Source organism: Mesoplodon mirus (genome assembly GCF_964341445.2).
Source record: "Mesoplodon mirus genome assembly, chromosome: 6".
In the NCBI taxonomy this organism is placed as follows: Eukaryota; Metazoa; Chordata; class Mammalia; order Artiodactyla; family Ziphiidae; genus Mesoplodon; species Mesoplodon mirus.
Genome location: NC_138982.1, coordinates 45,547,563 through 45,566,186, shown reverse-complemented (window position 1 = coordinate 45,566,186; position 18,624 = coordinate 45,547,563). Strand labels below are relative to the sequence as shown.

General features: G+C 40.2%; 1 protein-coding gene across 6 annotated transcripts in view; it reads right to left on the bottom strand.

Annotated features, from left to right (window-relative positions):
- The window catches only part of LOC309806916 (UPF0524 protein C3orf70 homolog), a 112,207-nt gene extending 95,025 nt beyond the window's left edge, over positions 1–17,182 (bottom strand). For all 6 annotated transcript variants that reach the window (XR_014294453.1, XR_014294454.1, XR_014294455.1 and 3 more), the window contains exon 1: positions 16,684–17,182. Coding sequence is in view for 1 of the 6 variants with exons in the window: in XM_082625971.1 (XP_082482097.1) it covers positions 16,684–16,879 (196 nt within the window). In the remaining 5 variants the exon portion in view is untranslated. The remainder of the gene's footprint in view (positions 1–16,683) is intronic.
- Between the last annotated feature and the right edge of the window lie 1,442 nt (positions 17,183–18,624).

The following is an 18,624-nucleotide window of genomic DNA, read 5'->3' as shown; positions in this document are numbered from 1 at the left end:
AACAAGACCAAAAGACAACCCTCAGAATGGGAGAAAATATTTGCAAATGAAGCAACTGACAAAGGATTAATCTCCAAAATTTACAAGCAGCTCATGCAGCTCAATATCAAAAAAAACAACCCACCCAATCCAAAAATGGGCAGAAGACATAAGCAGACATTTATCCAAAGAAGATATACAGACTGCCAACAAACACATGAAAGAATGCTCAACATCATTAATCATTAGAGAAATACAAATCAAAACTACAATGAGATATCTCACACCGGTCAGAATGGCCATCATCAAAAAATCTAGAAACAATAAATGCTGGAGAGGGTGTGGAGAAAAGGGAACCCTCTTGCACTGTTGGTGGGAATGTAAATTGATACAGCCACTATGGAGAACAGTATGGAGGTTCCTCAAAAAACTACAGACAGAACTACTATACGACCCAGTGATCCCACTATTGGGCATATACCCTGAGAAAACCATAATTCAAAAAGAGTCATGTACCAAAATGTTCACTGCAGCTCTATTTACAATAGCCAGGACATGGAAGCAACCTAAGTGTCCATCAACAGATGAATGGATAAAGAAGGTGTGGCACATGTATACAATGGAATATTACTCAGCCATAAAAAGAAACAAAATTGAGTAATTTGTAGTGAGGTGGATGGACCGAGTGTCTGTCATACAGAGTGAAAGTAGGTCAGAAAGAGAAAAACAAATACCGTATGCTAACACATATATATGGAATCTAAGAAAAAAATACAAAGGTCATGAAGAACCTAGGGGTAAGACAGAAATAAAGACACAGACCTACTAGAGAATGGACTTGAGGATATGGGGAGGGGGAAGGGTAAGCTGTGACAAAGTGAGAGAGTGGCATGGACATATATACACTACCAAACGTAAAATAGACAGCTAGTGGGAAGCAGCCACATAGCACAGGGTGATCAGCTAGGTGCTTTGTGACCACCTAGAGGGGTGGGATAGGGAGGGTGGGAGGGAGGGAGATGCAAGAGGAAGGAGATATGGGGATATATGTATATGTATAGCTGATTCACTTCGTTATAAAGCAGAAACTAACACACCATTGTAAAGCAATTATACTCCAATAAATGTTAAAAAAATAAAAATAAAAAAATATATTTAAAAAAACAAAAAAACAACTGGATGCAGGGAACAGATTGGTGGGTGCCAGAGGCAGGAGGGTGAGAGAATGGGCAAAATGGGTAAAGATGGTCAAACGAACAAAATTCCAGTTACAAAATAAATAAGTCATGGAGATGTAATGTGAGTATAGTTAATAATACTCTACTGTATACTTGAAAGTTGCTATGAGAGTACATCTTAAAAGTTCTCATCACAAGAAAAAAAATCTGTAACTATGTATGGTGAAGGATGTTAACTAGACTTAAACTGCGATGATCATTTCACAGTATATACAAATACTGAATCACTACGTTGTACCCCTGAAACAAATATGTCAGTTATACCTCAATTTTTAAAAAGTAAAATAATTAAAAAACTGTGGTACATCCAGACAATGGAATTATTCAGCACTAAAAAGAAATGAGCTACCAAGCCATGAAAAGACATAGAGAAACCTTAAATGTATATTACTAAGTGAAGAAAGCCAGTCTGAAAAGGCTACATACTATATGATTCCAACTATATGACATACTGGAAAAAATAACACTATGGAGACAATGAAAAGATCAGTGGTTTCCAAGGGGATGGGTGAATGAATAGGAAGAGCACAGAGGATTATTAGGGCAGTGAAAATACTCTGTATGATATTATAATGATGCATATATGTCATTATATACTTGTCCACATCCACAGAATGTACAATACCAAGAGTGAAGCCTAAGGTAAACTGTGGACTTTAGATGGTTATGATGTGTCAATGTAGGTTCATCCTGGGTAAAAAATGTACAGTTCTGATAGATGATAATGGGGGAGGCTATGTACGTGTAGGGGCAAAATACATGGGAAAGCACCATACATGCCTCTTGATTTTGTTGTAAACCTAAAACTGATCTAAAAAAATAAAGTATTTTTTTAAAAAAAGAGAAGAGACACTTCATCAAAGAGGATATACAAATGGTAAATAAGCACATGAACGTCAGCAATCAGGTAAATGCAAATTAAAATTAAAATGAGTGACCAGGGGCTTCCCTGGTGGCACAGTGGTTGAGAGTCCGCCTGCCGATGCAGGGGACACGGGTTCGTGCCCCAGTCTGGGAAGATCCCACATGCCGCAGAGCGGCTAGGCCCGTGAGCCATGGCCGCTGAGCCTGCGCGTCCGGAGCCTGTGCTCCTCAATGGGAGAGGCCACAACAGTGAGAGGCCCACATACCGCAAAAAAAAAAAAAAAGAAAGAAAAAAAACAAAATGAGTGATCAGTACACATCTATCAGAATCACTAAAATAAAAATAGCAACACCACCAAATGCTGACAGGAACGTGGTGAAGAAACTGGATCACTCGTACATTGCTGACGGGAATGTAAAATGTTACGGTAACCATGGAAAACAGTTTAGCAGTTTCTTAAAAAACTAAACGTGCAACTACCACACAACCCAGCAATTGTGCTTCTGGGCATTTATCCCAGAAAAATGAAGGCTTTTGTTCACACAGAAAACCATACACAAAGGATTATAACAGGCTTATTTATAATAACTAAAAAATGGAAACAACACAGATGTCCTTCAATGGGTGAATGAATAAACAAACTGTGGTACATGTACACCACGGAACACTACTCAGCAATAAAAAGGAATGAGCTATTGATATATGAAACAACCTGGAGGAACCTCCAGAGAATTATTATGCTGAGTGAAAAAAGCCAATCCCCAAAGGTTACATACTGTATGATCCATTTATATAACATTCTGGAAATGACAAAATGAAAGAAATAGAGAACAGATTAGCAATTGGCAGGGATTAATGAGGGGTTGGGGCAAGAGGGAAAGTGAGTGTGGCTATAAAGGGGCAACATGAGGTATGCCTGCAATGATAAAATTGCTCCTGAATCTGTCTGTATCAATGTCAATTTCCTGGTTGCGATATCGTACTACAGTTTTCAAAATGCTACCACTGGGAAATTGAATACAGAACACATGAGCTCTCTGTACTATTTCTCACAACTGCATGTGAATCTACAAATTATCTCAAAATAAAAAGTTTAATTTAAAAAGGATGAAAAAAGTATACCCGAAATTGATCCAAATCAGAAATAAATTAACCTGATAACATAACCACATACAAGAAAATAATTAATTCAAGAAACTTTTGAGCACAGTGTTCTGACTATAAATCCTTTCCAAGATATATTCTAAAAACCAAAACAAGCAAAGAATCTTGAACTTTAGTAATCAGTTGGTTGTTGGTAATGGTACTAACGTAATAATTCCTAAACTATCTTGTGTGTAACTGAAGATAGAAGAAATGAGTAAATATTATGATATAATGGAAACCAGGGTTTTTGCCCACAGGGAAGGGAGGTACAACTATGGAATGGGGAAAGGTGAAAGACACACACACACACACACACACACACACACACACTTCCTATGTCTAACCACTGAAAGTAACATACAGTAATATCCCAGTAGAAATAAGCACATTAAAAGCCCAGATAACGGTTTCTGACTTCTGGTCTGAGGTGAGGAAATTACTAGGTAAGCGTGGAACATCTTGCTATTCCAGAAAGCAGTAAAGTGCTCAAAAAATGACAGGAACATGTCAAAAGGTCACAGAAGCCAGCCTGAAGGAGCTCTTACTCCCCAAATTTAAGACAATTTGAACATCAAAATAATTTATGATACTTGATTATAACAAATTGAAAAAGAATCAAATTGTCCTTTTGGAAGTCCTAGCCACAGCAATCAGAGAAGAAAAATAAAAGGAATCCAAATTTAAAAAGAAAACTGTCACTGTTTGCAGATGACATGATACTATACATAGAAAATCTTAAAGATGCAACCAGAAAACTACTAGAATTCTTCAATGAATTTGGTAAGGTTGCAGGATACAAAATTAATACACAGAAATCTACTGCATTCCTATATACTAACAGTGGAAGAGAAGAAAGAGAAATTAAACAATCCCATTTACCATCACATCAAAAAGAATAAAATACTTAGGAAGAAACCTATCTAAGGAGGCAAAAGACCTGTATACTCCAAAAACTATAAGATGCTGATGAAAGAAACTGAAGATGACACAAACAGATGGAAACATATACCATGTTCTTGTACTGGAACAATCAATATTGTCAAAATGACTATACTACCTGAGGCAATCCACAGATTCAATGCAATCCCTATCAAATTACCAATAGCATTTCTCACAGAACTAGAACAAAACATTTTTTAATTTGTATCGAGATACAAAAGACCCCAAATAGCCAAAGCAATCTTGAGAAAGAAAAACAGAGCCGGAGGAATCTGGCTCCCTGACTTCAAACTATACTACAAAGCTACAGTCATCAAGACAGTATGGTACTGGCACAAAAACAGAAATACAGATCAATGGGACAGGACAGAAAATCCAGAAATAAACCCACACTGATGGTCAATTAATCTACAACAAAGGAGGCAAGACTACACAATGGAGAAAAGGCAGTCTCTTCAATAAGTGATGCTGGGAAAACTGGACAGCCGCATGTGAAAGAATGAAATTAGAACACTCCTTAACACCATACACAAAAATAAACTCAAAATGGATTAAAGACCTAACTGTAAGACAGGATACTATAAAACTCTTAGAGGAAAACAGAGACAGAACACTCTTTGACATAAATCACAACAATATCTTTTTTGATCTGTCTCCTAGAATAATGGAAATAAAAAGAAATCAAATGGGACCTAATTAAGCTTAAACGCATTCTCACAACAAAGGAAACCATAAACAAAACGAAAAGACAACCCACAGAATGCGAGAAAATATTTGCAAATGATGCAACCGACAAGGGATTAATCTCCAAAATCTACAAACAGCTCATGTGGCTCAATAAATGGGCAATGCCCAATCAAAAAAATGGGCAGAAGACCTAAATAGACATTTCTCCAAAGAAGACATACATATTGCCAAGAGGCACATGAAAAGATGCTCAACATCACTAATTATTAGAAAAATGCAAAGCAAAACCATGAGAGGGCTTCCCTAGTGGCACAGTGGTTAAGAATCCATCTGCCAATGCACGGGACACGGGTTCGAGCCCTGGTCCGGGAAGATCCCATATGCCGTGGAGCAACTAAGCCGATGCACCACAGCTACTGAGCCTGCATTCTAGAGCCCACGTGCCACAATTATTGAAGCCCGTGCGCCTAGAGCCCATGCTCCACAACAAGAGAAGCCACCTCAATGAGAAACCCACGCACCACAACAAAGAGTAGCCCCCACTCACTGCAACTAGAGAAAGCCCGTGTGCGGCAACGAAGACACAACACAGCCAAAAATAAATAAATAAATAAATAAATAAATAAATGTATTTTAAAAAAACCTACAATGAGGTATCACCTCACACCAGTCAGAACAGCCATCATCAAAAAGTCTACAAACAATAAATGCTGGAGAGGGTGTGGAGGAAAGGGAACCCTCCTACACTGTTGATGAGAATGTAAATTGGTACAACCACTATGGACAACAGTATAGAGGTTCCTTAAAAATCTAAAAATAGAACATGATCCAGCAACCCCACTACTGGGCATATATCCAGAGAAAACCACAGTTTTCCCAGGATACGTGCACCCCAATGTTCACTGCAGCGCTATTTACAATAGCCAAGACATGGAAGCAACCTAAATGTCCATTGACAGATGAATGGATAAAGAAGATATGGTACATATATACAATGGAATATTACTCAGCCATAAAAAAGAATGAAATAATGTCCTTTGCAGCAACGTGGATGGACCTGGAGATTATCATGCTAAGTGAAGTAATTCAGACAGAGAAAGACAAATATTATATGATATCATTATATGCAAAATCTTAAAAAAAATGATACAAATGAACTTATTTACAGAACAGCAGCAGACTCACAGACTTAGAAAACAAACTATGGTTACCAGGGGTGGGGAGGGAAGGGTGGGGGAGGGGGATAAATTGGGAGTTTGGGATTGACATATACTCACTACTATTTTTAAAATAGATAACCGGGCTTCCCTGGTGGCGCAGTGGTTGAGAGTCCGCCTGCCGATGCAGGGGACATGCGTTCGTGCCCCAGTCCAGGAAGATCCCACATGCCGCAGAGCGGCTGGGCCCGTGAGCCATGGCCACTGAGCCTGCGTGTCCGGAGCCTGTGCTCCGCAACAGGAGAGGCCACGGCAGTGAGAGGCCGGTGTACAAAAAAAAAAAAAAAAAAAAGATAACTAATAAGGACCTATTGTATAGCACAGAGAGCTATGTTCAGTATTCTGTAATAACCTAAATGGGGAAAAATTTTGAAAAAGAATAGAAACACATATATGTATAACTGAATCAGTTTGTTGTACACGTGAAACTAACACAATATTGTTAATCAACTATACTCCAAAATAAAATTAAAAATTAAAAGATAAATAAATAAAAATAAAATAGGAAAAGATTAGACGCTAACATACTTTCCAACTCTGAAAGCGTGGTGTAAGCAGTCCCAAACTTTACTGGTAGAATACACACTAAATTCATGATAGTGGCTGTTTCTTGTGAGAAAAGGATGAGAAAGAGACTCTGAAAGAAAGGAGCAAGGACTCTAACTTTATCTGAAGCAAGAGTGATGAACAAATGGAAACACCAGTTACATCTGGGTGGTGGGAACTCTGATGTTCGTGATATGTGTTCTCTGTTATTTTTATAAATCTTAAACCTAACCTAAACACACATACACACACACAAATTATGTTACTTGATTATAACAAATTAAAAAGAATCAAGTTGTCTATAATAAAACCTAAAACAGAGGGATATATATAGGTAGAGAAGAGAAACCTCTTCTTTAGAAAAGAATGCTATCAAATGGTAGGAATCACAGAATTAGAAAATCACTATTTTGCAACAACAATGAAGTAAGTGATTCACACAGGACTCCTCAGTCAATACTAAAATCACTGGGTTCAAGTTTGTTGGGGAACAACAGGATATTCACTCAGTGTCAAAGTATCACCCCACGGATTACTTATTCTTAAACAGTGACAAAAATAATTTTAAAAAGAAAAAAAACAAAGGGAAACAATATTTTTATAATGGACAGATTTGGCAGTTATCACTTTAGCACCAGTTCCACTAGTGGAACACACTGACTTGTCTCTTCATGTAATGCTGTAAGAAAGGTACAATATTCACCTATGTAATAACTAGACAAAAATGTTCAACCTAAATCTAATAAGGCAAATCTAAAATATGGGAGATAGTATAGGCAGTTAATCTGGACTCCTCAAAAATTTCAATACCATCCAAAAAACGTGTGATTATTCTAGAATGATTAAAGAAGATACTAAAGTGATACAATAATGAAATGTGATGCATGAATCTTTTTTTTCCACTCATTGTATTTATTTCACTTGTTCAACCATTTTACTGAGGTATGACTGACACTGAAAAAGCTGTACAATTCAATGTAGAAAATGTGATGAGTTCGGAGATAAGTATACACCCATGAAACCAGCACCATAATCTAGGCCATTAAAATATCCATGTGATGTATGAATCTTGATGGGATCCCAAATTGAAAAATAAAAGTCAGCTATAAAATTCATTTTTTGAAGATAAAGGAAACTGTATGTTAGATGGTACTCCTGAATTACTGTTATTATCTTAGGTATGATTAGTATTGTGGTTACATAGGAAAATGTCCTCTTTCTTAAGAGGTATGATGAAACATTTAAGTGAAATGTCATGTCTGCAACTTACTTTTAAATGGCTTAAGAAAAAAGTACATGTGTGTGCATGTGTGTGTGTGTAGACAGAAAGATAAAGCAAATGAGTCTAACAGAGTATTCCACAAAATACCAAATAATTACACTCTTAGTGTTTTTATTTCACTAAAGGTCTGTTTAAATGAGATACAGAGGAAGAAATACATTCTATATCATACTAAGAATCTAGTTTTAAATAGACAAATAAGCACTAGGGAGGTTAAAGAATTTGTCCTGAATGGACTGTTTTGGGACCCTGTGCAGACACAACTGGAAGGATTTATCATACATTGTTGGCACTCCAGATATTGCACGTTTTTGGCAGTGTTCTTACAGAATACTGCTAAATATCAGGATATTCAAAAGCAAGCCAACAATAAGAACAGGAGAAACACACAACAAAAAAATCTGTGACTTTGAGTACAGTAACTTGCAAAAACTACAATTAAATCTACTTTGTCCACCCATTCTAAAAGCCAGGACCCCTCTGTTAACTAGCACTTTTGCCATTTTTCTACACAAAATCAGTATTCCAAATAACAGCTAAGTATCGCTATAGGATCGTGACAAGACTTTTAAATCATTAAAGTTAAATATGTACAGTTTCACTTTAACAGTTTTGTAATATTCTGATCCTTTGAAACGTGTTAACCCATGTTTGATATGACAGTTCTCTATTAACTAGTATACCTGATTAACCAGAACTATCCATTGCTTAACAATGGTGGAAAATAGGATGGAGTAGGAGAGTGGGGAGTACAATATAAGATTCCATGATAAAAAGCAGATAATCATCACAAAGTAACTATTATAAAATAGACCTTTCAACACTGAGGGCAATTTAAAAACTCGATTTCTAAATGTCATACTATTTAAAATGTATATTTTTACCATCTGTATTGTGTTGAAGTGTGTAATTGAACAAATGAGTATGGTTACAAAGTGAATTCCAGTTTAACCAGGACATTTTTGGAAGGGGAAGCAGTTGGAATTGGGGATTTTGACAATCATCACACTATGACAATAACATGTAACTATGTTATTATCCCCATTTGACAATCATCACACTATGACAATAACATGTAACTATGTTATTACCCCCATTTGATAATCATCACACTATGACAAAAACATGTAACTATTTTATTATCCCCATATTAAAAATGATGATAAAGCAGAAACTAACACACCATTGTAAAGCAATTATACTCCAATAAAGATGTTAAAAAAAATGATGAAACTGAAAGACAGAGGTTAAGTAACTTCCCCCAAACCATATAACTAGTAAGTGGGCAGAGCCAGGATTCAAACACAAAGCCCAACTCCAGAGCCTGCCCTCAGGATGACTAGGCTACCTAGTATTTCCATTGTTTGTTTTGAGGAGGGGCTGATGCTGAACACCTGCACTAAGTACTGCTTTACATCATATAATATTCACAACAACCCTGTGAAGTAGGATTTTTAGTCCTGTTTTTCAGAAGAGAACACTGAAGCTGAGAGAGGGTGAGCAACCTGTCAGAAGTTACACTGCCAATGGATGGAAGAACCAGGATTCAACTCAGGTGTGTCTGACTCCACAGCCCTTGCCCTTAATAGGACTACACTCTGCCTTCCACATTCTATGTATAAAACATTCCTTATTTTTCAAGGAAACACATCTTCTACTAGACAACTGTTAGCTATTAAACATATGTTCCTGTATTTGTTTGGAATTAATAACACTTAATTTCTCTGAAAATATTACTTCTTGTAAATTAATGAGATTTCACAATATGAGAAAACAAACTTAAAGTGAGGGTGTTATAATGTAGGAAATTATCATAGAAAAGCCCTCAAAAGCTATTTGGTTCAAATCCCTAAGCTCAACAGGCTTGGAAACCAATAATAATTAATGGTATGTATGCAAATCTAACCAAAAAAAGGTCTTGCACCAGTTAGGGAGCAGTTGAAGATGTGACATGACTGAACCTTCATATTATACAAATACGTTATCAAATGTTTTTTAAAAGCATAGCTTTATAGAGTTTGCAACCACTCCAAAAACGTTCATAATTCATATAATTGCCCCTCTCTTAAAATCAGAAACCATTCTCATTTTACTTATTTAAGTCCTCCTTGTTCGAAAAATATTTTTAAATAGCTGAAATCCTCCTCACTGTACCCTGAGTGGAACCAAGAAACCCGAGACCTGGTTACCATCCTGTTTGTGAGATTCTAATGCACATTGACCACATGTGGCCAGGGCTACTCGGCAAGTTTCCTAACCTAAAAAATAAGGATAATAACAGTACCTACTTCACAAGGTTGTTGAGGTGTAAATGAGCTAACACATGCAAAAGGTTACAACTGTGCCTGCATATAAGCAACAGGTGTGTTATCTGTTATCACTGAAGTTGGTGTGTGTCCATTACTGAAACACTACTTGGATGGAAAAGTACCTATCAGCTTTCTCTATCTCTAGAAAAGCTTTGAGGAAACTCACTCAGAACTTGATTTCACCTTTGCACGGTAACACCTGTATCCTCTTCCTTTAACCACCAGACACGTAAAGAACCCTCATTAGTAGAAAAAAGCTTCAGTTGGCTCCTCCATCTAATCAAACTACCACTCCATTTTTTGCTAGTTTTCACAGTCAAACAACCTTAAATACATTTTCTGTAGCTTCTGTTATTGATATGACTGAGTTGCCCCTTAGGAAAACCAACTGGCATTACCCTGGGGAAGTCAGAACTTGATTTTGGGGGTCGTGTAAAGCAGGAAAATAGAATAGAGTAACGCAAAAACCACAATGCTAATATACTAACTAGTGCAGAGAAGTGTATTTGCCCCTCCTGACAGTTAAATCCTCTAATCAGCTCTTTCTCTCCCTATAGGAAATCTATAAATAGGAAGCCAAATTATAACCAAACATTTGCTGGGAGAGTCCAGTCACAGGGACCAGACGTTTAAGCCTCTAGGCAGTGCCACCTTCTCTGAATAGTCTGCAAAAAACACTTCCAAATTCTGCCTCTCCAACTCCCATTTTTCTATAATTCAATGCTGCCCATCTACCTTCTGCTGTAAGTCTTTCTTTAGATATGTTAATATCATCTATTAGACTACATCAAGTGCCACTCTCCCTGCTTTCAACCTGAAAAAGACAGACATCTTTTTAAGATGTCTGCTGCAGAAAACTGAGCTCACCTATTGTGTGATTTTATTAAGCCAATACAGCTGAGTTCTGCTGGTGGTACCAACATCATACCACATACACTGCCCCACCTCCACCCACCCCTGACACCCTCTAATCACTTTTGCTTTGATAGCTCTTAACTTGGACTTCATTCCCCACCATATTCAGTGACCTCTTTACAGTTCCCATTCTTCTGTATTTCACTATGGCAATTGATACAATTTGCCACCTATTTCTTAAAAACTTTCCCCATCACCGGTTTTAACAAAGCCTAAAACTCTGTTGATTTTGCTCATTAACTTTTTTTAAAATTTATTTATTTTTAGCTGTGTTGGGTCCTTGTTGCTGCGTGCAGGCCCTCTCCAGTTGCAGTGAGCGGGGGCCATTCCGTTGAGGTGCGCAGGCCTCTCATTGCGGTGGCCTCTCCTGTTGCGGAGCACAGGCTCTAGGCGTACAGGCTTCAGTAGTTGTGGCACGTGGGCTCAGTAGTTGTGGCTCACAGGCTCAGCAGTTGGGGCGCACGGGCTTAGCTGCTCCGCAGCATGTGGGATCTTCCCGGACCAGGGTTCAAACCCGTGTCCCCTGCATTGGCAGGTGGACTCTCAACCACTGCACTACCAGGGAAGCCCTGCTCATTAACTTTAAATTGCTCCACAGTACCTATCGTGGTTAAGCGTCCAGGTCCTAGAATCAGATAGACATGGATCCAAATCCAAGGCTCTACTTCTTACTAGCTATGTGCCCACGGGAAAGTTACTCCTTTAAGCCTTTTTCCTCCACTATAGAATGGACATAATGACATAATTGGCTATTGAGTGCTTAGCATAATCATCTTACTCTGGCACAAATTAATCACTCAATAAATGTTAATTATTACCTTTGTGTCCTAATCCTCCTCTCCTGCCATTTTATTCTTCTCTTTCTACCTTGAAGAATTCACCATCTCAAACAGCTTTGACTAATAATGCAATTAAGTATATTCCTGAAGTTACTGTGGCAGGATTAAACCTTTCATCCTCTTCATCAGTAATAAAGAAAATCATTATTTCTAGATTTCACCAATATCTAATAAATAACCTGCTGAAAACTGCTTTCATTTTCATACTCTTTCTTAAAAGTACTCATTTCCCTTGGCCTCTGCAATACCATACTTTAAGATTTTTCTTCTCTGGCCATCTCTTCTCAAACTCTACTGCCAGCTTATCCTCCTGTAACCAGCCTCTCAATGTTAGTGTTCTAAAGGGAAAGCCTAATGGTTTTCTTCATTTATCATACTGCAGTCTCTCCCTTGGCAATCTCATGCTTCACCATGGTTACAACTGCAATCTATAAAGAAGTAAATGACTCCCATATTATCTCTAGTGCAGACTTCTCCAAGTTCCAGATCCCCTATATCCAACTGCCTACTGACATCACCATGCTATGACAAAGTAACTTAAACTCCATAGATACAAAACTGGATTCATGGTCTTCCTGGGTTCATGATTCCATGATCAACCAAACCTAGTTCTTCTCCAGCATTATTTTTTAGTGAATGAATGGCATCACCAACCATCCAAGCTGCATAAGGCAAAATTCTAGAAATCTAGAAGTTATCCTTTATAACTCCTCTTCCTCCCCTTCCAAATTTAATCTATTCCGATTTCCATTAAGTGGATATTGCTGCATGAATTTCAACCTATTTTTTACACTAATATGAAAATAATCTCCCTTGCTGACTTCATTCCCCCACTACCCATTTTATCACTATCATGCCAAGGTCTCTATCAACTGAAACTTCCCCACCTTGCCTGTTCATCCCTCCCTAACACCTCAACAATCAAATTTCTTATTTCTTCTAAATATTCTACCTACTCAAGCCACAAAAAAAATCTACTTTACAATATCTGCATATGATTTATTATTTCCCATTCCTCTTTCCTATCCAAGTCATGTCTTTCTCTCTCTCAAAACTCTTCTTAGAATCCTTCATTCGTTCATTCGTTAATTTAACCCAATATCACTCCTTACTAGGAAAATAAATAAATAAATAAAGTTGCAGATTCAGGGTCACAGTTAATTCAGCTCAGTAATCTATCTTTGACAGAGGCACCCACAGAACATATAGTTTTCCTCCCACAGTCCTCAAAATCAGTTATTACCCAAATATACTAATTATTTCCTCTATATTAAGCACTGCATCTTTCAAGATACACGTTTTATGTCTTTTATGAACAGGTGTGTATTTTCAGCCTTTTCTACTTCATAAGGTTATAAATTTTCACAAGTTTAACATCAACCATATAAAACTTTCCTTTATTTGTTCTGAATTTCCTCTCAAGCACCTCAAGGTAGTCCTCCTATTTTAGCATTTTCTGACTTGGTGAACAAGCTGGTAGTTTTTTCACCCATATCACTTGAGATTTTAAAGGAATACAAAAATAAATACAGCATGGATCACACCCTTGCACTCTGCTTACAGGGCATGATCCAGCTGTATTCATATCTGTATTCCTGTTTCCGTAATAATGTCTCATAAAGAGAAGGTGCTCTATACATGTTCAACAAAATTAAAGGAATTCTGCTTAGGCCTGATGTTGTGTTCATGAATGCCAAAAGAAGTAGAACCTCTCAAATACGTTAACTCTACTTCTGTTCAAGAAAAATAATATTGGGGCTTAAAAAAGGTAGAAAGAATCGGTGCCTAGTATAGGTGAGGACACTGTAACAGAGCACCTTGCTGCTCTTGAACTGAAGCTGCTCTTCAATGTGATCACCAAACCACTGCCAACAGAGGAAGCACAGAGACCCAGAGGGCTGCCAAAGACTAGAAAAGAGAAAATAAATGTAGGCCTGATTAAAAAAAAATAGAAAGAATTGACAACAGTCCAGTATACTCAATGTCCATCCTTCTCTAAATTCAGATTATTTATTTAAAAAATAGCTTCTAATCACTTAGAAAAGAAAATGTTAAGCATTTGTGGAACCAACCTGTGTTATACCAGACTAATCTAATTTCCTTTCTTTTTTTTTTTTTTTTTACGAGAGTATCTTTACAGAGAGACAGACAACACACATCAAAAACATGTAAAAGTAGTGTGTCGGTAGAATTTCAACAAAGTATTTGACCAAGTTCTCATTATACCCATATGGATAAGATAAACAGAAGATGGATAACGGTACAATTAGGTAGTGAGGTAACTGTTTTAACGACCATAACAACAAGTGCTCATTAATGAATTGTTATCAACCTGAAGGGCAGTTCAGGACTTTCATCTGTGGCCTTTCCCTATTCAACAATTTTACCAGTAAGAGGAAAATATATCTAAGGGATCAATGAGTACCCATATCCAAATACATATGTGTAACTGTGAGATAGGCAAGCGCTGTAACTTATGCCACAAATATAAAACAAACACACAAACAAAAAAGAGGCTTAATGGCTTAGTTCACATCAAGTTTAGTTCAATCTGACAGCAACAAGCTCAATATGATATGGAAACAAGAAAAACTAATGTGACGCTAGCTGCAGCAGTAGTATCTCAAACACGGGCGAGAGCAGTCCTGCTTAACTCTGGACAGATCAGACCACAACTGGGATATGCTGTACCCTTCTATGGGTCACTGTCTTCAAAGGATCATAACCATACTGGCACATGTTCAGAACAGAAAAACCAGGATGCTTAGGTGCCTGAATACCATTAAAGGAAAGGCAGGAGGGAATGGAGATTTATAAATAGGACAAAGCAATGCCTTGAGAGGAAAACAATGGCTACCTTCATTCAGTCATTCAACAAACGTGAATTTCAAACCTATTTCTGGCCAGACGTTGTGACTGTGACTGGAGATACAGGAAAAAGATAGTCTACATCTGTGAGAAATTCATGTGTATATCTGAAGAGTTGAAACAGATTTCGTCTAAAAAAGCTTTAAATTGTTCTATATGATTTCATAAGGTAGAAATAGGAGCAATGGAAAGAAGTTCTAACGTAATTGATTTCAGCTCCATATAAGGAAGAGTACCTTAAGAGTCAAAGCTGTCTAATGAAGGAAGAGGCTGCCTGAGTAGACTGCAAGGTTCCCATCAGTAATAGTGTACTTAAAGAGGAGACTGCTGAAATAAGACAGGCACTAAACTGGGCCATTTTTAATGTTCTTCACCTTCTACACTACGATTCTTTCTGTACTTCCTCAGGAAATGGACTCACCAGATTCACCCAACTTGTGTACTACAGCATCACAGGTTTCCCACAGTTGTGACTTCCAACTTTGTACCCTGTCCCCCACTGAAGCAATGCCATATAATTAGGTATGGATCTGACAGCAACAGGAATAACACAATATAGGAAGAAACTGACCCATCAGCACAGAGAATGCAAAAAAAAATCAGTACTGTTCAATGTGCCTTATATTTGTAAAGAATATGTAAGAATTCTCTATCCTCAAAGTCATAAATTCAATTTAAATTATGGAAAAAAACTTTTTAACAAGTCTATACAGTAAAGCAAATGTGGCAAAATGTTAACAGTTGTTAATCTAGGTGTATAACACTACAGTGATCCTCTTTTAGTGTTGTGTATGTTTGAAATTTTTCAAAATAAAAAGTCTGAAAAAAAATTTTAGAAATATATTATGTTCAATTAATATAAGTAAGGATCTGCTATGTACTGCATCTCTTGTTGGGAGCCATTTTTTCCTAACCAACAAGGAAAAAATTATTTTAATTTAAGATCACTTTGAGAATTTGTGTCCTAAATAAGCACTCCAAACCCCTCTATTATAACGTTATGTGGAAACTAAGTTTAGAATATATTTCTAAAAAGAAATAATTCACCAGATATAGCAGGCCAAATACCATGAACTAATCAAATTATGAAACTGATTAAATGGCTACTTAAATCCATTTTAAAAATCACAGGCGGGATAAACGTAGAGAAAGGTCTAGACCATTTACTTCTATAAATTGGTTTAAGATTATTGAAGCTTATTTTCATTCATTTTATTTTTGTAAGTTTAAAACACTCTCTAGAATACACTGGCTCTATATGCTGGAACTGGGTATTCAAGCAGTTCACCCTTCCAAACTGTTAATATTAACTTCCTGGAAGCAGTCCCTCACACTTTATCACTTTCTCAATCTGGATACAAGAAATGGGCTACGATCAGACTTCCAAGGGCTCCCTTTCTTTTAAATAGCAGCCCGTTAAGACAAAAGTGATTTTAAAAGGGGAGCATCTTTTAACCACCAGCCCTGAAAAAAGGCTTCCCCGTCGGTTGTCGTCAACTCTGACTGCTGTCTACCCTTTTTCAACATTCGGTTGAAAAACAAAATGGAAAAAAAAATTTTTTTTAATATATATATATCCCATTTTCCTGAGGCAGGTAGATCCCCTTTTGTAGAAGTGGCTAAAGCTAGGCTCCCCACGGATTTCATCTCGTTGCCAAGGCAGCGCCGACCCGACTGGTCCGGCACGAGGGCAGTTCCCGCCTCCCGGACCCCAGGGCGGCCCCGGCCTGCGGCAGAGCAGCCCCGGCCCAGCCCGGAGCCCCCCAGGCCTCAGAGTTCCTGCCGCAACCCCGGACGGCCCGGCGGGCGCCCCGGGACCGCGGCGAAAGGCGGGGACATGAAGCTCGACTTACAGTGACACCATCCGAGGTGACAGCACCAGTGCAGCTTGAAGCACTTGCCGTGGCTGTGCGTGGCACAGATTGAGAGCCCGTCGCACGGCTGGAAGTCGGGTCTGCGGGCGGCGCAACTCCGCGCCAGGGCCTGAGCCTCGTCCACTTTCTCGCTTTTCCAACCGCGCTCGGGCGCCGGCGCCGCGGCCGCACTCATTTCCTCTCCCTCCGCGGAGCCGAGACCCGGAGCTCGGGAGGAGCGGCGTCTGGGCGGGCAGGAAGCCGAGCCGGCTGCGGACGCGGGAGGACGGGGCGCGAGCTGTGAGTCACGCCAGCGCTTGGAGGTGGCGGTGGCGGCGGCGGGAGCGCAGCAGTCCCAGGTTAGCAGAGGAGCCGCCCCGGGTACGCCCGGGGTCTGGGCCTGCCGCCGCCTTCCCTCCCTCCGCCGTGGCGCGCGCCGCGCCCCCACGCGCACACGCACGCGCACACGCACGCGCCGGCCCCGGCAGACGCCACTGAGTCCCTCCGCCAACCCCGCCTCCTCACACACCCCGGGCTTGGATGCTGGGTCGTTGGCGTCCCCCGCAGCCGCAGCACACTCAGTCCCCAGAGGCCTAGCCCGACCGACGGAGGGCCGTTAGGAACACACCCGCCTCGGCGGCTCGGTTTTCACACGCAGGCCAGCTTCCACGAACACTTCCCACACTCAGTCCCCACACACGCTCCCCTCCAACACACACGTCCACAATCCGCAGAGGGCTGTGCACGCTGAGGACACGCCCTCCCGGACGTCCAGTGGGCTGGTCCCTGCGCAAGTGGGAGCAAGGCTTTCTCACACGCACAGCCTCTCCCCACGCGCGGCCCACGTTGCCCTCGTACACACCCCCCAGAGGGTCTGGACACCCAGGCCCCTGGGGGCGCGCGCACATGCACACGCAACAGACGCGCGCTCCCCCAGTGGCCAGCGCGGCCACTGGGGCGAACGTCCCGGGCCACGGCCACCAGCCCCTCGTGGCCCCTGGCAACCACCGCCCGCCCAGGTCTCAGCCCGAGGCTGCAGCCTCGCCTTGCTGAGGGGGAAAGTAACCAAGCTGGGTGCCATGGTGTGTGTGTGTGTGTGTGTGTGTGTAAAAGAGATGCACGGGAAGTGCGATGCACGGGACTGGTACGTGGAATGTGTTGCGTGTGTGTATTTTGGTGTGTATGTGATGTGTGGGCGTGTATGCTTGTTATGTGGAGTAGGTGTGGTGTGTGTGTAATTGGATGTGTTGTTAAGTGAGTACATGGTACATGTGTGGTGTGCATGATGCCTGTGACTGTTATGTGAACTGTGTGATACGAGGTGTGTATACACGTGTATGTGGCATGGATGCATGTGACCAATGTGGAGTGTCAGTGGTGTGTTTATGTGTGGTAGGGTATATGTTCTGTGTGTGATATTCGAGTAGCTGAGTATGTGTGTGTATCCATGTGTACGTGGGGTGCAGTGGGCACGGTTGTTACATAGCATGTGTGTTTGTGTGTGCGGTATGTATGTGGCAGGGTGGTGCATATGACTGGCATATTGAGTGTATGTGCGCGGTGTATGCGGGTGGAGTTGGGTGTGTGCAGTATGTGTGTTTGTGGGCATACAAACAAGACTCGTGTTTGCCATGGACTCTGTGTGCCTTTGTGTGTTAATGCCTGCCCTGGCCAGCAGGTGTAACTGGCCCTGAAGGTGGCTGCAACTCTCCCACCCAGTCAGCTTGCCTTCTTCCGTCTTGAGGACAAGTTGCTCCAAATAGATTTTCCATGCTAGGCTCCGCTGCTGAGAACCCACCCCGGGCAGGGTTCAGTGAAGAGAAAACAAACCATTTGCTCCCGGGGAGCACAGTTGGGAATTAGCGTTTCCCTGCAACAAGGCCAGAACCCAGCCTTGAACACAGAAAAGGAGGGGACCTCCTCCTGCTATTTGCCAAACAT